Source organism: Aulonocara sp. 'chitande type north' Nkhata Bay, linkage group LG5, assembly GCF_057382095.1.
Source record: "Aulonocara sp. 'chitande type north' Nkhata Bay isolate Kocher_YH1m ecotype deep benthic linkage group LG5, A_spYH_male_GT1.1, whole genome shotgun sequence".
NCBI classification, from domain to species: Eukaryota; Metazoa; Chordata; class Actinopteri; order Cichliformes; family Cichlidae; genus Aulonocara; species Aulonocara sp. 'chitande type north' Nkhata Bay.
The window spans coordinates 4,325,713-4,347,249 of NC_141348.1; the positions used below are offsets into that span (position 1 = coordinate 4,325,713).

The window sequence follows — 21,537 nt, forward strand, 5'->3', positions numbered from 1 at the left end:
TTTACTTTTTACTCACTGTGAGCATCATTCATTATTCTCCCGCAGTAATTAAGGTTAATGTCAATGGAAAATTGTACTTAGTAGTCAGTATAATCTTTTAATAATATAAGTTTACATATGGTAGTGATAGGATGTGCAATCCTTAATAGTCTGCAAAAGCTTTGCGTGCATTCCAGAGTGCTCTGGCATTCACACCCACATCCTAGGAGCATGGGAAAAGTCGTACCTTGTCTTATTGTTTTACGGTAGGATTAACGTAGCTATGTCAGTTTTAGTCTAAGTGCCCTTTTTTAAATATAGATTAACTGTTGGATTTTCCAGACCAGCAGGTTAAGTGAAGTCGTTTATGGGGTCACACTCTGACACACACACACACACACACACACACACACACACACACACACACACACACACACATACACCTCCACATTCCAATGTAAGGAATAAACGCCCACTGAAGTATAAATAAAGACCAGGGCAGTCTCAGCGTGGCGAGTCTCTGAGCCCTCACTCTCTCGTGCGAGCGTTCTGGTGACTGCCCTTGCTAGCAAGAAAACTGTGTGTTTCTCTGTGTGATTCTCAGCTGAAGAAGTGTTAGAATATATTTCTTAACAGTTAGGATATGTTTTTTTTTTTATTTTTTATTTTTATTCCAATCCATTCTTCTTTGGCAGCATTTAAATAGCCATTATCAGATTTGATGATTTTGTTACAGACTTTTCAAAAAGTGTTTTGCTTTTGTTTTCACAAACGTGGGATTAAATTGTGTTAAAATGTACAAAACAGTGATGTCATGTTTTGAGAAGAGGACTCAGGCACAGAGAGACTTGATGAATTTAAGAATCTTATGATTTAATAAAGAAATTTGCAGACTTGCACTGAGAGGGTAAAATTATGATGACTGATAATGGAGATGAAGACAACAGACGATGAGGACAGGGAGGAACAGGGGTTTAAATGCACCAAGGAGACAGTCAGAGAGAACTCGGGACAAGTGGAGACATTTAGGGATGCAGGGACTGACAGAGACAGGGAAGAAGTCTCATTGTGACGAGTAAAGTTTGGGCACCTCTTTGGGTGCTCAGCACCCCCAAAGCTCTGATCCTAGAATCGCCCCTGGTTGACAGACTGGTTCACAATAATTTATTTAACTTAGGAGTTTCAACAATGAAAACATGGCAGAAGCGAGAGTCTCATGTGGGTCAGAGGGAAAGAAGGGTTGTTGCCAGGCAGAGAACACGGCCAGTAAGTAAATCTTGATAGAGTCAATCCTTACTTAAAAAGCAGCAAGGAGCTCTTGGAGGAAGCAACAGAGCTAATGTTCAGGTGAGTGGTGAGAAGGACTCTCAAGACAAGAACTGGAATTAAAAAGCTCCTCCTAAGCTCAGCTCTGCTGAGCCCCCCGCGGTCCGCAGCGCTGTTGAAAAGGCTGTGGAAGTCCCTGTATTAAACACGTAAACCAGGGGCCCGTTCTTCGTACCTCGCTAAGTAGGTTAGCTGGATTAGATTGTTGACGATTTCGCGTGATCTTGGATCGTTCGGTTCCCCGAAGCTCATCCGGGACTTGCTGTCATAGCAACAGAGCCGTAAGCGTAAACCTGCTCGGGAGCAGGTTTACTTTATGTAAACAGGATTAGATCGCGGCCACGCAGGTATGTCCGCTTCATTTATACGAAAACAACAGCGATATTCCACCACTGTTTCACCATAAATAAATAACATCAATGTAACTAAAGACAATGCAGCACCTGATCCATTTATTGATTTCACACAGATACATACAGGTCATTTCCTAAAAAAGGTAAATCTACTATTAACATTCTATTACATGTATGTTATTATTACAGATGTAATTCATATTTCAGAGTAGTAATTGCAAATTACTTTGTGTAATCAAGATGAGAGACCACGGCTATAAAAGCGAAGGTGGATTTGGGAACCCTGTCGCAGCCATGTCCTGTCCGTATACGCGAGACACCCATTGCGGAAGGTGCAAGATTGATAAGGAGAGTTTTCAGAATTCAGCGTATATTGCGGGACAGACAGGATCCTTTAGCTCAGCGCGACAGTGTGCTCATAGAGAGATATCGATTTTCCCGTGAGGATATAATTTACTTAACCAACTTGTTGACGAGGGGGTGCAGGACCACCACCTGTCTTTTTTTTTTGCTCTGCCCTTTTCTTGGTTGCTGTTATAAACAAACAGATCATTCCAGGGTCTCTTTCCAAGAGACTCAAAGCAATATAAGTGATAAATATTACCATTCTGTAGAATATTCTTATATTTCACTTTTACTTGTTCCCATGTTCTAGTGGGTCCTGTTGTGGCTCTAATGTGAAAGAGGATATAATATAACATATTATAATATAATGTAATATAATATTGGATAATATAGTGTAATATAATAAATCTACCCTACCGCCTACTGGTGTTGGCCAGAGGGGCCGATGGCGCGATATGGCAGCCTGGCTTCTGTCAGTCTGCCCCAGGGCAGCTGTGGCTACAACCGTAGCTGCCTCCACCAGTGTGTGAATGTGAGAGTGACTGAATAGTGGCATTGTAAAGCGCTTTGGGTGCCTTGAAAAGCGCTATATCAATCCAATCCATTATTATTATTATTATTATTATTATTATTATTATTATTATTATTAAATTACTTACGAGTTTAATTTGTCAGCAACTTTCTGCCAGCCCTCTCTCCTTGCTTTTGCAGCCTTTGCAGTGTTCCCTTGCGTTCTGATTAAACTCTGAAACTCCTGAAATCCCTCACTCAAAAGTTCTTGCTCTGCTGCCGAAAAATACCGAGCACGCTCCGTCGACATTTTCGCCGACCAATCAGAGGGTTGCCGATCAATGTTTCCACTATCGATGCGTAGCCCCTTTTACGACACCCAGACGTAGAGACCTAAAATTCATTCCAGATACACAATATAACCATCCCTCCCAAACAGTGGTCACAAATCAGTCCAAATGTGTGGTAGTGGGCACATCTGCTATATTGAGATAATCCATCCCACCTCATCAGGATGCTGATCTGACATCATGAGTAGTGCACAGGTGTACCTCAGACTGCCCACAACAAAAGGCCACCCTGGAATGTGCAGTTTTTTGCGCTATTGGGGGTCTGGGGACCCAGAACCGGTCAGTATCTGGTGTGACCACCATTTGCCTCATGCAGTGCAACACATCGTCGCATGGAGTCTATCAGATTGTCAGTTGTGGCCTGTGGAATGTTGGTCCACTCCACTTCAATGGCTGTGCGAGGTTGTTGGATATTCGTGGGAACTGGTACACGCTGTCGTATACGCCGGTCAAGCACATCCCGAACATGCTCAATGGGTGACATGTCCGGTGAGTATGCTGGCCATGCAAGAACTGGGACATTCTCAGCTGCCATCTGCCCTGAACAATGTGAACCATGATTCATCCGTGAAGCGCACACCTCTCCAACGTGCCAGACGCCATCGAATGTGAGCATTTGCCCACACAAGTCTGTTACGGCGACGAGCTGGAGTCAGGTCAAGACCCCGATGAGGACGACGGGCATGCAGTTGAGCGTCCCTGAGACGGTTTCTGACAGTTTTTGCAGAAATTGTTTGGTTGTGCAAACCAATTGTTCCAGCAGCTGTCTGGGTGGCTGGTCTCAGACGATCTTGGAGGTGAACCTGCTGGATGTGGAGGTCCTGGGCTGGTGTGGTTACACGAGGTCTGCGGTTGTGAGGCCGGTTGGATGTGCTGCCATATTCTCTGAAACGCCTGTGGAGACGGCTTATGATTGAGAAATGAACATTCAATGCACGGGCGACAGATCTGGTTGACATTCCTGCTGTCAGCATGCCAATTGCACGCTCCCTCATTGCTTGTGGCATCTGTGGCATTTTGCTGTGAGACAAAACTGCACATTCCAGGGTGGCCTTTTGTTGTGGGCAGTCTGAGGTACACCTGTGCACTACTCATGATGTCAGATCAGCATCCTGATGTGGCACACCTGTGAGGTGGGATGGATTATCTCAATATAGCAGATGTGCCCACTACCACACATTTGGACTGATTTGTGACCACTGTTTGAGAGGGATGGTTATATTGTGTATCTGGAATGAATTTTAGGTCTCTACGTCCATCCCATGGGGAATGGGAGCAGTAACAAAGGTGTTGCGTTTATATTTTTGTTGAGTGTATATAAATAAAACTGAATTAAATGGAACTGATAGTGAAGTACTGGTTTAGGATTTGTCTTCAAAATGCTCACAATAATTTATCATTTATAGCTTTTTCTCTCTGTAGCACTAAAAGAACCATAGTTTTCCACAGCTGCATACCAAACAGATAAATAGCGCACTTAAGTAACACAATGTAGTATTTCATTCAGTGACATATATTATTATTATTATTATTAAACTAATAAAGTTTGACAATGAAAGTTTGATAATACCAACCATTGAATAAAATATCTTAAACCTTAAACTTGAAAGAAATGCCAAAAAACTAAAATTGCTTCCTCATACCCTTTTTTCTTTTGTGTTTTCTTTTTTATATTTATTATTTTATGTGATATGTTCTTTGTTTTGAAGTTGTTTCATCCCTGCAGGATCACTTAACATATTGTTAAAATTTTTCCTAGTTAGATCACTAACAAAAACAGGCATTCACCTGTTATTCAGAGGAGATGTGATTCCTGTCATGACTCATAAATGACTTTTTTTCCTGGACTGCTAAATCACTATCAGACTCTGGATTGAGACTTGCCCCTTTGATGTTGTGACTATACAGCACAGTTGTTCCAGGCTTACTGAAAACAATTACCATTCACTGCTCACGATATTGATAATATGTCTGTGAAGGTTCTCAGTCATCCAGGTCATCGTAGTCAAAGGAGCTTGCAAAGAAAAGCGTCTGGACTTCTTTAAGTTGCTTGAAGACGTTTCACCTCTCATCCGAGAAGCTTCTTCAGTTCTAAGGTCAAATGGTGGAGAGTCCCAGATATAAACCTAGTGGGAGTTTCCCCCCACAGAGGGACAAAAGGACCCCTTGATGATCCTCTAATCGCCTGAGCCAAGGTGTGAAACTGGGTGTGGGTCCCAATCAGCCAGAGTTTCGGGTGTGTTCATTGTGAAACCTGGCCCCACCTTATCATGCGAATTCCTGAGGTCAGATGGCCCAGGATGTGAGTGGGCGTTAAGGCGTCTGGGAAGGGATCTCAAAACTGGATTATAGATGGCGGAGAGTTGGTGTCGTAAACCCCCGCCTCTGTTCAAAGATGGTCGCTCACAGTGGACATAGATGGCTTCTTTCACTCCTCTTTCAAACCATCTGTCCTCTCTGTCCAAAATGTGAACATTGGCATCCTCAAAAGAGTGTCCTTTATCCTTAAGATGCAGATGGACTGCTGAGTCTTGTCCTGTGGAGGTGGCTCTTCTGTGTTGTGCCATGCACTTGTGAAGTGGCTGTTTGGTCTCTCCAATGTAGAGGTCTGAGCATTCCTCGCTGCACTGTACAGCATACACCACATTGTTAAGTTTGTGTTTTGGCGTTTTGTCTTTCGGGTGAACCAGTTTCTGTCTGAGCGTGTTGCTGGGTCTGAAATACACCGGGATGTCATGCTTGGAGAAAACTCTCCTGAGTTTCTCTGATACGCCGGCTACATAGGGGATGACAATGTTGTTGCGTCTGTCCTCCCTCGCTGGTGTCTGATCTTCTTTTCTGTGCCTCTTTGCTGACTTTAAGAACGCCCATTTAGGATAGCCGCACGTTTTGAGTGCTTCCTTTACATGTGTGTGTTCCTTCTTTTTCCTTCAGGCTTAGAGGGAACATGTTCTGCCCGGTGGTGTAGGGTCCTAATTACTCCAAGTTTGTGTTCCAGAGGGTGATGGGAGTCAAAGAGGAGGTACCGGTCCGTGTGTGTGGGCTTCCGGTAAACTTCGATGTTGAGTTTGCCGTTCTCTTCAATGTGCACCGCGCAGTCCAGGAAAGGCAGACAGTTGTCCTTTGTGTCTTCCCTGGTGAACTTGATGTTCTTATCCACAGCGTTAATGTGCGCAGTGAAGGATTCCTTAGAACTGAAGAAGCTTCTCGGATGAGAGGTGAAACGTCTTCAAGCAACTTAAAGAAGTCCAGACGCTTTTCTTTGCAAGATATTGATAATAGTTTTTATATAACAGAGTGAACTACTTCCATAAACATTAATCTGGCAGTTCAAATCGATTATGATATGATTATGATACAATGTCTATTATGTTACTATTATGTACACTCAGTTTCTGTGACTGAAATGAAATCCCATGAGTGTATATGTAGTTAATAAAATCCATTATATTATATATTACTGTTGGATAGATGCTTAACAATAGTTGTAAGAGGCAACTTTTTTAAATAAAACTTTTCAGAAAAAAATATTATATTTTATTATTAATAAATATAGCAAAAATAATAAGCCAATTTGTAATAAGGTACTTTGAAGATTTTGTTTTGGAATTTGCAACCTGTATGAGACATTTAAACAAAAAAAATCATTTAGGTAAATGATTGTACGTATACAAGATGAGTTTAATGATGATGTTTAATGAATGATGTTTGCATCAGATTTAATACACACTGCCTTCACTCTTGGCTCATGGCCAGCCACAACACTTGCAACCGTCATGAAAGACAGATCCAGATCCACACTGGGAAACATGGGTCACGCCACCAGCACAGTTGTAAAAGCTGCTTTGGTCATCTGGGTTTGGGTAAAGGCCATCTGGTTTCCCATTGCAGAATCCTGGTCCCGGGGCATGGGTGGTAGTGGTTGTGGTTGTGGTGGTGGTGGTTGGAGTGGTGGTGCTCGTTCCAGGTTTTGGGGTGGTGGTTGGGGGTAGTGTGGGAAGCTCTGGAAGCTCTGGAAAATACAAGTTTAAATTCATGTTTATATAAGTCACTGCTTAAAATCAATTCTACCTTCTGAAAATATGCTTGTTTAGAAAATATTACGTCTTCATATCTAAATTTCACAGGTTCTTATGATACCAGTTGCACACTGTTTTTTTAAACATAGAAAGACTAAAAGAAATCATTGGCGTTAATCTGCTTTGGGCATACCAATTTCAAGAAGGTTGCGCAGATGAGAGAGCAGAGGATGGGGACCCTCCCCGCAGAATTTTCCTGCAAAGTCATCCAAATCAAGAGCCCACACAAAGGCCCCGCCAAACTTCTGATCTTTCAGGTAACGTACCTATTGGGGAAAAATTAAACAGAGATTGATATCACTACCTTGTACATACATAAATGTGTTAAACATAAAGAAATGATGCGAGTTTTCTCACTTACCTTGGTTTCATAGCTCTCCTTGTTGTCAAATCCTACCCACTCATTGTTTTTGAAAGCATAGGGGACTTTCTGGTCTTCAATCCAGTTAATGGTGCTGCCTTTCACGAAGGTACAGATCTACAGCACAGACTACATGGTTAACATTTGTCGTTTTATAAATATCATTAGATATCAAAGCAACATATGCTATACATCATGAGGCAATCATTAAATTCCAGCCTTAAGAAATGTACCTCATAATAAGACCAGAATCCAGCTTCACGGGTGTATGGACCAGCTGATGCTGGGCCGCTAGCTGGAGCACCAACACCAGTGTTTGATGATGTCAGGCGGAAGGTACGACCATAAGATGCAAATCCCATCCTCAGCTTCTCCAGTGGGGTGCCATTGTCTCTCCAATATTTCATGGCATAGTCCTATAGAAGTTAAAAAATGTGAAGTTTGTGTTCATAAGAAGTTACCTGTTAAAGTTACAGTTATCTTTTAAATGAATCTTATTTCAGTTTTAACGGTTTACTTACAATGTTGAAATAGATAAGGTCACCAAAGTCCTGAGATCCACGGTACAAAGGGCTGTTGTGTCCAGTGAATTGCTCCCAAGTTCCATGGAAGTCGTAGGTCATTATATTGATGAAATCTAATTCTCTGCAATAAGGAAATAAACATAAACAGTGACTTTCATGCTTACATTGCACAACTGTCAGATTTCTAAAAGTAGTAGATGAAGTAAGATGGTTTATAAAGCAGGACCCTCACTTGGCTATCTCAGCGATCTCATATCCAGCATCAATGGTTCCTTTTCCAGCAGCAACAGCAGCAGTTAGCATGAGCTGGGGATTGCCGGTAGCTTGGGCTTCAGCTGCAAAGGCAGCAACAAGTTCCTATAAAAGTGCACCACATAACAGTGTAAGAATGGAGTCCATGGGGTTTAGGAGGTATAGCAGATCATCTACCGATTGGAAGGTTAGTGGAATCAGTCCATTTAGCATTTACCATTCAAGTATGATACAAACGAAACAACATCAATGAGATGTAGATTTTAAAAAATGGAGATCTATACCCACCCTGCAGAGCAGAGTAAACCTCTGTTTGTCCTCAGGAGGACTTCCACGGGATCCAGGGTACTCCCAGTCCAAATCCAGACCGTCAAATCCATGAGTCCTCAGAAATCTGATAGTAGACTGGATGAACTTCTGACGATTAGCTGCAGTAGAAACTGTGATGGAGAACCTGCAAAAAAACAAAAAAACACAAAAACCAAGTTAACATTTGATCTTTATAGTAAAATCTGCTTAGTGCTTTATGTCTTTAACAGGAGAATTGTGATTAATGTTTGCTGTGTTTAATAATGGAAACTTCTTTTTGATTTTGATTTGATTCAGACTGATGGTTTACACATAATATTTGGTTAGCTACGTACCATTGTCCTAATGTGAAATAATTTTCTTTCTTTAAAGTATTTCTTACTGTGTTGACCCAAAGTTCCATCCACCAACGGCCAAGAGAGTCTTCAGGTGGGGATTCCTGGAAACAGCAGAAAACTTGTAATATCATTAAAGAAACTGTAATATCTTAGTGGAAAACTCTTAAAGACACGATACGCTCAAGAGGTATTGTGTTTTGCTTTACCTCTGACCTATAGGATAATATCCACTTACTTGGTCTTCAGATCATTGAAAGACTTGTAGAGGACGTCGTCATTCCACTCGTAGGTAACCAGCTCATTGTTGGAGTTGATGATGGAGAATGCATAGATGAGGGTGGTGCATAGGAAAGGGTCCACATTTTGTGGCAGAAACTTTCCATCTCCAGGCCTGTACTGGGACCAGTTGGTGAAGTAGCACTCCATCCTGCTGGCAGATCCTGTGGCGGTGCAAAGTAATATTAATAAAGCACAGGTCCCAGTAGTGATACACAAGTAGTGATCAAAATGTCAGTTGTTTACCAAAGTAAACCCAACTTACCCAGCTGGCTTATCACCAGGCACAAACCTATGGAAATTTTAATATAAGAGTAAGCAAAATAAAAACTTGCATGATATACTTATATTACATAGATCCAGTAAATTCTTAAAATACCTGCTAGAATTGTGAGCCTGGCCATCTCAGATTCACTTCTTAAGAGTTCACTTAATAAAAATGAAGTTGGTTCTACAAATCAGGCAACACTGTAAGACGTATAAAAGTATATATAAATAAATAATCACAATTACGAGAGAATAACTTCGAGAGACTGTTCCCCTTGTTTACTCACCTTGAGACCAGACGAAATACCCAAAAAAGCTGCAGCGAAGGTGGGTCTTTTATACACCTGATTGTATTATGAAAACCAGGAAGGTATAGCACTCTTTCGTAAATCCAAGTCATAAATGGTTTCTTTATTAGGATGTGCTTTGATAAGAGAGTGCTCAGTCTTAGCCATAAGTAGACAATAATTTACTCTATGTGGTATTCTTTTTATGTATATGACCCTGGTGTACTTTAGGTCACTAGATATATCACATTATCATCAGTATTCAGTTAAACCAATCTTAGGACACAATAATCTCCTGATATAACCTTGTTTTGGATACAGAGCATATTGTTATGCTGTCATGGTAACCTTACCTGGGGAAATATAGGTATGCAATTTTATTTTTTGATTATTTTTGATTAAAATAAAGAAGAAAATAACGAAATGGATTATAAAACAATAATACACATTGAAATGCACAAAATGAAAATGTAAACTTTAATATTTCAAGATTAAAGTCAATCTTCAAAGTACAGTGAAGTGTTTATATAAAAATATTCTGCACATTTCAAGTTTATTCTGACAATACAAGAAAGAAAATCCTTTCTTACTGATTAATGATCTACTGATCTACATTATACTATATTTGCACACTTTGCATCTTGCACATCTTCATCCTGTCTTGTCTACAATATCCTGACCATAACTTGAACCTGGTATTCAATACCTACTGCACAATCATCTCACTTTACTGTAATTACACATGACCACTTCGTATTGTCTCTGTCCTGTCTTTGTTTATTGTACAAAGATGTAGTAAGTAATAGTACCTTTTTAGCTCTTAATTTCAATCAAAGCTTTATTCGTCACATTTACCCAAATTTAGCAATTTATTATTTATTTGTAATTCCTAGTTTTATATCTCTCTGAGATTATTTTTTTTTTATATTCTTATAAATGCACCATGGGGCTTGGGGCGAAATGGCATTTCGGTACGCTGTATACTGTGTATATTATTATACTGACAATAAAGACCTTGAATCTTGAATAATGCCTGGAACTAATGGTGAAGGTTTGAATTTCTCAAAATCTGTTTGTTTTTCCTTTAAATGGTCTGTTTTTGAGTTTCAGGTTGTTATTTAAAATAGATGTTGTCAGGATCTGACGGCGCCCTGACCGGTGGACCTGCCAGTGTGTATATTTGTGTGCGTGTGTATGTGTCTTCCCCTCCGGCTCCGCTGTCATGTGATATATGTGACATATAGATAACAAGGAAGACCTGAACAATAGCAAAAGATGTATTTGTTTTCCATGATAACTAATTTCTTTAAAAAGGGAAAATAAATCAATTCATTCAGGAATCTAACTAAATATCTAACCAAAGTATACTTATCTCTAAGTATGCTTTGGTTAGAAAGGTGGCAATAATCAAAAGAGAAGCTCGTAAACTCGTAAAGCTGTATTATGACATATGACATTTATTTCTTTATATCATATTATGGCATTTATATCTTTTGTTGAAGACTAGCCATGACCTTTGATCATCAACCATAAAGCAAAGCAGCAACAAAGTAATTCCTTCATATATATATATACACACACATGAGTGCGTGCATGTGTGTGTGTGTGTTTGTGTGTGTGGATAGGTGCATAGATATAACATAATATACCTACATAATAAGTAAATAAGTAAATCACAAACAAGTATTTTTTTTTTTAATGGCTCTCACCTATGGCAGTTCTTACAATCCATTCAAATAAATTTGATTCACTTCAATTCAATTTTACTTATATAGAGTCAGAATAATAATACTTATAATAATAATACATATGGTTAATGCTCCAAGAAAATAAGATAGTAACTAATTAAACTAAATAAAATAGTACAATATATTGTAAAGTTACAAAATATAGAATAGCTTTAATTATAAATATCCCAGTAGAGAGAGATATTAGGCCCCTTATGTCAAACAGAGTGATTTGTGGCCCCAATAAAAATGATTTGTAACCCTAGGAAGTAATAAAGGAAGTAATATAGGAAGTAACAAAAATATGATATTCATAAAAATATGATATTCATCAAAAAGTATGATATTCATCCAAAATATGCTAGTTCATAGCTCATTGCTTTTTTTCCCTCCAAAAAAGAACTAATTGATTATTTTTAAAAAAAAAGTTTTTATAACTAATAGCATTATTTCATTTTTAAGCCATTAAAATACGTTTTTTTTACTTTTTATGCTTAAAAACGCCATCTGGTGGTGGGTGTGTCTGGGACCGTGCTTGTGTCTTGGGTCCGTGCTTGTGTGTTTAAAAATGTGTTAAACCAGGGTAAAAGTGCTTAGTTAAACTTTTGCTTTGTAACGTTCAGTATGGCCAGACATACAGGTTGCATGCCTCGGGGGAAAACTTTATTTCAATTTATTTGCATTTGTTTAATCCGAACAAAGAGATTTAGAATCAAACTCAGAATCGCAAAAAACTCTCGCGATCCCCGAAAAACTACCCCAAGCATAAGCGCACCGCTGCGGCACACCTGCACCAGGGTAAACCTCCGCCTATCCCACTCCTGCTTTACAGGTGAAAATAGAGCAACAGCACCGCTAGTCTTTGACTTTATTTATGTTCTGCTGTGTCTTACTTGCATCTATTTGAAAGACTGAGTGTAAACACAAAAAATATTTTATTTTATGTGCTGGGATGTGCAGAAAATAGGTTTAAATGTTAAACAAATTTCTTCCAGTCAGAGAATGTTGCATATAATTAAATTTTTGCTTGATGCATAAAGTTAAAAGATTAAAACTAATAAAACAAGTTTAAAAAAAAAGAGACTTTTCCATTTGATTACATTTTGTATGATGGATTATGCAGAAAAAGTAGATTTGGGCTGAAAGATCTATCGCTTTATCACCTCTTCAGGTTGTAAATCGTGTTTTTTAAAAAGTAACTAAGTAACTAATTACTTTTGAAAATAAGTAATGAGTAAAGTAACTGGATTACTTTTTAGGGGAAGTAATCAGTAATTAGTTACTGATTACTTTTTTCAAGTAACTTGACCAACACTGATTATGACCCATCTCACCCTGGTAGTTTTTGCGGTGTGCAAAAATTGATTAAAAGCGTACAGGATGAGACTGGTACAAAGATTAACGCGCAAACAGCTCAGCAGTTCCTGTCAGAGCAGGATGCTTACACCTTACACCGAGCTGCACGCCTGCGCTTTCCGAGAAACTGTGTGTTTGTCCCCAGACACTTAATCAATACCAAGCAGACTTTTGTGATATGAGAGCATTATCCGAGCATAACGATGGCTATCAATATTTACTTACAGTTATAGATATTTCCTCTAAAAAGGCTTATGCAAGAGTCTTGAAAAACAAAACAGGCGTTCAAGTCACTAAGGCTTTTGACTCTGTCTTAAAAGATAGCCAAATCCCTCAAAAGCTACAAACAGATAGCGGTATGGAATTTTTTAGTTCCAGTTTTCAATTTTTAATGAAAAAGCATGGTATAAATCATTTTGCTACAGGGAGTGATCTAAAAGCCTCAGTCTGTGAAAGGTTTAATAGAACTAAGTAAAGGAAGTAAAATGTATAGATATTTTACAAGATTTATTACACAGCTATAACACTAGTTATCATCGGTCCATAAAAATGGCCCCGAATCAAGTAAATTCAGACAACACAGCATTAGTATTTCAAAACCTATATGGCACTTCTTCTTCTTCTTGCTGCAGAAAAAGCCCATGAAATTTAAAAAGGGAGGTCACGTGAGGCTGTCTAAAGTTAGAGGTGTGTTTGATAAGCGGTATGAGCAAACATTCACCGGTGAGATATTTACTATTGACCAATGCATACCCGGAGACCCTCCTGTTTATAAAATCAAAGATTATGATGGGGAAGAAATTATCGGTAGTTTTTACGAGCATGAGCTGCACAAAATCGCTCTTGCCAAGGAAAAGCTCTATCACATAGACAAAATTCTCCCAAAGCATAAACAGAGGGGACAGGTTTATTTCCTGGTCAAATGGAGGAACTGGCCTGATTTTGAATGGAGGAAAAAGGGTGATGCTGAGCAGAGGCCTGATGACGTGATTAAAATGAAAATACGCGCCGGCTTTTATGAGGACACGTTGAGAGCAGAGATTGAAGCCTGCCTCAGGCGTATCGACTCTGATATTTATCTAAAATATCACCCGATTGTTAAAAAGTTTGAATTCACAGCTGGGGGCATATATCAACTTAGGTTTTTCCCGCCTCTCGCATATATGCTTGGTGTCCCAGCAGGTGTCTGGCAGCGATTCGAGCGCAAATTTGCCCCATAACCTGCAGATATAAAGGCAGGGTGTTATCATCTATTCTGTTATTCTGATATAGCTGCGTTACAGCTCATGGGTGATAGCTACTCCCCCATACTGCGTACGGAGATATCATCACCCTGTGCTTTAACAAACCAGACTACATTCCTGTGGCTCGCAAACACATCGAAAATATCCATATTGAAATCAAAACCGATCAGAACGAGCCTGTAAACTTTACCTACGATAAAACGATAGTCAAGCTACATTTCCAGCCTGTCAAGGATCTGCCATAACTCATAGCAATATGGATAATAATAGATTTATACGGTATTAGGAAACGCAGGCTGGTAACGGCCTGCCCGGCTTTTCAGGTGCGCCAGTAATTTACGGACGAGGAATAGCATCTATTTTCTCAAAATTGTTTAGATTTGTGACCCCGTTCATAAAGCGGGGTGTGAGCATCGCAAAATCTCATCTGAAAGCTGCTGTCAAAGGCTTTGCTTCAGATGTTGTCACCTCCTCACTCTCAAATTTGACTCGTTCGAACACACCAGAACAGCAAGAGGGCTCGGGGCTGAGCATAATTTCACGTAGACCCTTAAAACGGCCTCCGGGTCAGAGGCTGACAGAGTTTAAAAAGCAGAAGAAAACGGTGAAAAAGAGGCAGACTGGTAAAACCATCAGACGGACAGGACACAAGTCTAAAGCTGATATATTCTAAAAAACAACAACTAAGAAACAAACAGCAATGTCTTTACTTCACGAGAGATCAAGTGAATGCACCTTATAAAAACACCTTGTGTGTACAAGAGATATTGAATTGAGGATGAGGAAAATGATTTGACCTGATTACGGTAATTTACAGGGCATGGTAATGCTAAAGAATTCGCTGGCATGAAGTTTGTTAAATAAGTTTTCAGGCACGCGCTTGCAAGCGTGCTGCGGCTGAAAGGATCTACTCCTGTCTCTTCAATAAACCCGTTTCTGAACAATGTGGAACCCCGAGCTAGAATTTCAACATCGTTTTCACAGTATGAAAGGGCCTCTTTCATGAAATTAAAGGTGCCGAAGCTGACTGAATGATACCATTCGTAAAATTCCTGCCTGCCTTGGGTCGTCATCCATTCCAGACTATAAGCGGAGGGGGGAGGGTAAGGGCCTGAATAAGTTAGGTTTTGTTTCGAACTGAAACAATGGGGGGAAAAGCCTTTAATGCTGTCTGAAAAACCCATTGCTTTGGGTATAGCTGACAGTGGCAGTGTTGCCAACTCCTCAGTAAGGAAAATTGCTATTGGTTGTCCTAAAAGTCGCTAGAAGTCGCTAAATGACGTCATCACCTAATTTGCATATTTGGTCATGCTAATCTAATTGTAACCTACGTTGTTGGAGAGAGAAATAACATCGTGGAAGAGACATAAAGTGAGTAAAAAACGTCCTAAATGCATTTAGAGTTTATTTAGAACTACAAATTTAATTTCTTTTAGCAATTATTGTTTTTTTATAATAATAATAATGGATTGGATTTATATAACGCTTTCAAGGCACCCAAAGCGCTTTACAATGCCACTATTCATTCACTCTCACATTCACACACTGGTGGAGGCAGCTACAGTTGTAGCCACAGCTGCTCTGGGGCAGACTGACAGAGGCGAGGCTGCCATATCGCGCCAACACCAGTAGGCGGTAGGGTAAAGTGTCTTGCCCAAGGACACAACGACCAGGACAGAGAGCCCGGGGATCGAACCGGCGACCTTCCGGTTACAGATACGCTTCCCAACCCCCTGAGCCACAGTCGCCCCAGGGTTGGAATTTTAATGTCACAATTCCAACCCTGCTCCTTTACCCGGGCCTGGACCGGCAAGTGACCTGAAATAGGCGCTCTGGTGGAGTTACTTTGTGTGTGTGTGTTTATAAGTAGTTTTAAACCTTGTGATCCACAAAACAGCATAAGAGTAAAAGAAGAACTGACTGCGTTACAGCACCCGCTGCTTGTTGAGAGTAAAAGCGATACGCGCTTTCACATCTTTTTTTAGGGGTCTGAAAACTTGCTAAATATAGCGACAAAGTCGCTAAGTTGGTAACACTGGACAGTGGCATAGGGAGAAAGCAGGAGGAGTCAATATAGCGCTGATTAAAGTCTGGGTCTGCAAAGCTGCATGATCAAGTTTGGTTTTAAACCTTGCTTAACCATGACCCTGAGAATAATGTACGCGTCAAACCCCTTAGCATTATGAGCGACAAAGATAGAGCCCTTAAAGAGAAGGTGTCTAAAATGTGCGAGGAACTTTTCAGCACAATCCTCACCCTGACAGCTCCAAGAGCGATAGAAGCGAGCTGGTTTCGTCTGCGTTTTTGCCTTGTGCTCCTGTTCCTCCTTATGAGATGCCCTTAGAATTTGAGGGTAAGATAGAAAATAGTTAATCATGTTAACTACAAAAGGGATAGTTTTTATAAAATAAGAAAAAAGTGAGAACCTAGAGAGACTGACCGTGATTGGATCTCAAAAGCCGGCGCCGTGAGTTTCGCCTGCCAGGGGGAGAGGCAGCATTGGCTGGGATGCTTCTCTGGGAGCCAGGGACACGGGGACCCAGCGCTGAGCGCAAATCTTGCCTATCCCTATCGGACAGACAGATATTTTTTTCCCCTATGGTCGCGGGAGAGAACAAGTGCCAGTGGGGATGGAACTGTGGCCGGAAGAAGAAGAAGAAGCCGACCGACCTAGCGTAGAGAGCAGGCCTTACCTGTCGCGGGTCGAGAGACGGATGTTCTTGTCTGTGGATCGCTGGAGCTCTGGTGGAGAAGAACTCGGTGAGCTCGAAAAAAGAAAGTTGTCCAAATCTGAGATGTCTAAAAAAAAAAAAAAAGTTTTCTTTTGTACAATTAGCTTTTAATACGGGGAACAAGAATGAAACAAACCTACCAATTCGATCGAGAGAATCAAAAAGAGAAGAGTTGAGCACGCTTATTTCAGAGTCTAAAAAAGAAATAGCAAGGAGTATTTAAAAACAGGAAAAAACAGTAAACATATAAGCATTATATGAACAAGAGTAAGAAAAATGAGGTACCGGATGAGGCCATGATCGCTGCTATAGAAGCACTTTTAGCTCCGAGTGTTAAACTCGAGTTTATATACATTTTAAAAAAGTGTATTCCAATTGTTAAACAAACCCTATTTGCATGGTTCTTGAAGATGAAAAGCTTTTTTTGACAGAAAATGGTTAAAAGCAAAGGATGATTAACACTTACCGATTGATATGCACATAAGGAAAGAGACGCCAGTTGTTGAAGCGGTCTGGAGACAGGGGTCTTATGCGAAGTCACAAACAGTCTGAGCGGCGCTAGCTGTCCATGCTTCCGAAGTCAGACGTCTTGTGGGAGCGCCGTGCCAGTCTTAACCTCAACGGGGAATCATAAAAATCCAAGCTGCGTGCGATTGGCTAACCGGGGTGCGAGGGGAGCCGCCCCTTTGTTATGTGATTGGCAGCGGGGTGAAGTTAGGCGGAGTTGGTCTCCGGCGCAAATTTCGAACGAGGTAAGCAAGCATTCCGGAGCTGAGCCGCGGAGCAATTAACAAGGAAAAAATTGTGCGCTGGCTGTGGTTCTATGCGAGTAAGAGCGAGGTAGAACTTAGGCTGTGCGCTGAATTTGAGAGGAGCTAGTAAGAGGTATCGTTTTGAAGAAAAAAGACAAAGGACTTTTCAGGATTTTTCCCCTGTTTTCGAATATAAGGTTTTGGGTATAGGAGGCTGCTGCATTGAGCTGCGGCCGCAAGGTGGTTGGTGCCTGCCGTGGTGGTAATCCCCGAACCAAATGGTGGACACCAGAGGTGAAGGGAGCCACCAGGCTGAAGAAGGAGTCCTATCGGGCTTGGTTAGCCTGTGGGACTCCGGAGGCAGCCGACAGGTATCGACAGGCCAAGCGGAATGTGGCTCGGGCAGTGGCTGAAGCAAAAACTCGGGTGTGGGAGGAGTTCGGAGAGGCCATGGAAAAAGACTTTCGGACTGCCTCGAAGAGATTCTGGCAAACCGTCAGACGTCTCAGGAGGGGAAAGCAGTGCTCTACCTGCACTGTGTATAGTGCTGGCGGAGCGCTGCTGACGTCGACTGAGAAAATTGTCAGGCGGTGGAAGGAATACTTCGAGGACCTCCTTAATCCCACTGACACGTCTTCCGAGGAGGAAGCAGAGTCTGGGGATGAGGGGAATGACCCGCCAATTTCCAGGGGCGAGGTCACTGAGGCAGTTAAATAACTCCTTGGTGGCAGAGCCCCTGGTGTTGATGAGGTCCGCCCCGAGTTCCTGAAGGCTCTGGACATTGTAGGGCTGTCCTGGTTGACACGCCTCTGCAATGTTGCGTGGAGATCAGGGGCAGTACCTGTGGACTGGCAGACCGGGGTGGTGGTCCCCATCTTCAAGAAAGGGGACCGGAGGGTGTGTTCCAACTACAGGGGGATCACACTCCTCAGCCTCCCTGGGAAAGTCTATGCCAGGGTGCTGGAAAGGAGAGTTCGTCCGTTAGTCTAACCTCGGATACAGGAGGAACAATGCGGTTTTCGTCCTGGTCGCGGAACACTGGACCAGCTCTTTATCCTCTCCAGGATACTTGAGGGTGCATGGGAGTTTGCCCAACCAGTCTACATGTGTTTTGTGGACTTGGAGAAGGCATTCGACCGTGTCCCTCGGGGTGTCCTGTGGGAGGTGTTGCGGGAGTATGGGGTGTCTGGCCCATTGCTACGGGCCATTCGATCCCTATACAACCGTTGCAAGAGCTTGGTTCGCATTGCCGGCAATAAGTCGGACTCGTTCCCGGTGGGTGATGGGCTCCGCCAGGGCTGCCCTTTGTCTCCGGTTCTGTTCATAATTTTTATGGACAGGATTTCTAGGCGCAGCCAAGTGGCGGAGGGCTTTCGCTTTGGTGGCCTCAGAATCTCATCTCTGATTTTTGCAGATGATGTGGTTCTGTTGGCTTCATCGGGTGAGGGCCTCCAGCTCGCACTGGAGCGGTTCGCAGCCAAGTGTGAAGCAGCGGGAATGAGGATCAGCACCTCCAAATCTGAGGCCATGGTTCTCAGCCGGAAAAGGGTGGAGTGCCCACTCCGGGTCGGGGATGAGTTCCTGCCCCAAGTGGAGGAGTTCAAGTATATCGGGGTCTTGTTCGCGAGTGATGGGAGAAGGGAGCCGGAGATCGACAGACGGATTGGGGCTGCAGCTGCAGTAATGCGGACGCTGCACCGGTCCGTCGTGGTGAAGAGGGAGCTGAGTGTAAAAGCGAAGCTCTCAATTTACCGGTCGATCTACGTCCCTACCCTCACCTATGGCCACGAGCTGTGGGTAGTGACCGAAAGAACGAGATCGCGGATACAAGCGGCAGAAATGAGCTTCCTCCGAAGGGTGGCTGGCCTCTCCCTTAGAGATAGGGTGAGAAGTTCGGCCATCCGGGAGGGGCTCAGAGTAGAGCAGCTGCTGCTCCACATCGAAAGGAGCCAGCTGAGGTGGTTCGGGCATCTGACAAGGATGCCCCCTGGGCGCCTCCTGGGTGAGGTGTTCCAGGCATGTCCCACCGGGAGGAGGCCCCGGGGCAGACCCAGGACACGCTGGAGAGATTATATCTCTCAGCTGGCCTGGGAACGCCTTGGTATTCCCCCGGATACGCTGGAGGAGGTGGCTGGGGAGAGGGAGGTCTGGGCCTCTTTGCTTAGGCCCGCGACCTGGCCCCGGACAAAGCGGATGAAAATGGATGGATGGATGGTATAGGAGGGTTCCCTACAAGTTATTCTAGGGGTTTTTGTGCATTTTTTGGAGAAATACAGAGGTTTTTTCGGGAGTTTTTTCCTTCTTATTAGCCTAAGGGATGTGGTAGGAAACTGCGAGAGATTTTATCGAGTTATTATAGGGTTTTTTTTGTTGTGCGTTTTTGGAGAAATACGGAGGTTTTTTCAGGAAGTTTTTTATGTTGGGAGCCGCGGTGCGCTTATGCTTGGGGTAGTTTTTCGGGGATCGCGAGAGTTTTTTGCGATTCTGAGTTTGATTCTAAATCTCTTTGTTTGGGTTAAACAAATGCAAATAAATTGAAATAAAGTTTTGTCTGGCCATACTGAACGTTACAAAAGCACAAGTTTAACTAAGCACTTTTACCCTGGTTTAACACATTTTTAAACACACAAGCACGGTCCCAGACACATGCGCTGACCCACCGCCAGATGGTGTTTTTAAGCATAAAAAGTAAAAAACTTTTTTTAATGGCTTAAAAATAAAATAATGCTATTAGATATAAAAACTTTTTGATGAATATCATATATTTATGAATATCATATTTTTGTTACTTCCTTTATTACTTCCTTTATTACTTCCTGGGGTCACAAATCATTTTATTGGGGCCACAAATCACTCTGTTTGACATAAGGGGCCTAATATCTCTCTCCCAGTATATTACGTGAAACTCAATATAGATATAGTTGGAATTGAAGTGCCTCTCCTATCATATTGACTATTTTTTCTGTGGAGGATGTACAGATATTAAGTGTATGCAAATATTGGTGTCACGGTACAGGGTCTGAGAACCAGAATGTGTAAACTCTGGTTTCAATTAATATTCTTTGATTTATTTTTATGAATGGTTCTCTTTATTGTTTTCTACTTATGTTATATTTATAGTTTCTAGTCTTTAGGTTTCTGCCTCTGCCTTCCCTCTGTTTCATGTTTCTCCTTTTCTTACTTGTTTCCATGATCCATCTTCCCTCTGTCTCCCCAGTCAGTCATGTCTCCATGTCAAGTCTGCGTCTAAGTGTGTGTCATGTTTCCTGTTTTATTTTGACAGTCTTGCATCCTGTGTTAGTGTGCTCAGATTTCTTTCCTCCCATCTCGTTATGTTTTATCTCTCTCAGCTCTGTATCCCATGTGTTTTTTGTTTTTTTTTCTACCTGTCTCGTCCGGCACTGTAACAGACTTATTGTCTGAAGGCCAAGAAAAATGCTCAACAGATTTACTTCCCCAAGTGCATCATTACAGCTTTTGCCATACTGATCCACTTGATTCTCATAGTTTACTCAATGTTTATTTTTTAATTATTTTTTAATTTTTAAGATATTATGATTAAAATGTACAGAATCGGGGGAAAGAAAAAAGACAAAGAAAAGTTACATTGGGAAATGGCTCAACAGAAACATCTTGATGCATGCTCAATCATCCAGGTAAGTAAATCTCCAAAAGTTGATTCTGTTCATCTGGGCTTCACTTCACTTGCATCCCAGTCACAGAAGCGTTGGAGGTCGTTCGTAAGAGATTACAGGATCACCCCAACCTCAGCAACAGGACCACTCTCAGCATTGACCAAGTGTGTTTGCTCTTGGAACTGTGTCTAAATTCCACCTACTTCACATACAAGGGTCAGTTCTACAGGCAGAAACATGGGTGTGTCATGGGCTCCCCAGTTTCACCCATCGTGGCCAATTTGTCAATGGAAGAAGTGGAAAAGAGGGCTTTGCTATCCTACCCTGGAACACCACCAAGCCATTGGTTCAGATATGCGGATGACACCTGTGTGAAAATCAAATCTCAGGACGTACCACAGTTCACATTAACTCGGTGGACCGACGCATCAAATTCACCAGGGAGGATATGAAAAGTGGCAGGTTAGCCTTCTCAGACTGTGAGATTTCCATCAGTAATGGAGGACATCTAAAAGCTGACGTGTACCGTAAACCT

At 41.9% G+C, this 21,537-nt stretch overlaps 1 protein-coding gene across 2 annotated transcripts; it reads right to left on the reverse strand.

The window, feature by feature from the left end:
* Positions 1-6,539: 6,539 nt before the first annotated feature.
* On the reverse strand, positions 6,540-9,470 carry LOC147329726 (acidic mammalian chitinase-like). 2 transcript variants are annotated; one of them, XM_086291041.1, is made up of 11 exons: positions 9,382-9,470; positions 9,268-9,294; positions 8,962-9,166; positions 8,771-8,827; positions 8,368-8,533; positions 8,060-8,184; positions 7,825-7,948; positions 7,537-7,719; positions 7,304-7,420; positions 7,076-7,208; positions 6,540-6,866 (listed from the first exon to the last, which is right to left on the reverse strand). In XM_086291041.1, the coding sequence occupies exons 1-11, from the start codon at positions 9,404-9,406 to the stop codon at positions 6,610-6,612; spliced, it is 1,419 nt and encodes a 472-aa protein (XP_086147167.1). In that variant the 5' UTR covers positions 9,407-9,470; the 3' UTR covers positions 6,540-6,609. The 2 variants fall into 2 exon arrangements, with proteins under 2 accessions (XP_086147167.1, XP_086147166.1); XM_086291040.1 differs by having other exon boundaries at positions 6,540-6,875.
* Between the last annotated feature and the right edge of the window lie 12,067 nt (positions 9,471-21,537).

Coding starts and splice junctions, on each gene's coding strand:
- LOC147329726 (XM_086291040.1), bottom strand. CDS start 9,406: ATGGCCAGGCTCACAATTCTAGCAG. Junction 9,295..9,381: donor CAGGCTCACAATTCTAGCAG/GTATTTTAAGAA, acceptor AAATTTCCATAG/GTTTGTGCCTGGTGATAAGC. Junction 6,876..7,075: donor GCGCAACCTTCTTGAAATTG/GTATGCCCAAAG, acceptor TGTATTTTCCAG/AGCTTCCAGAGCTTCCCACA.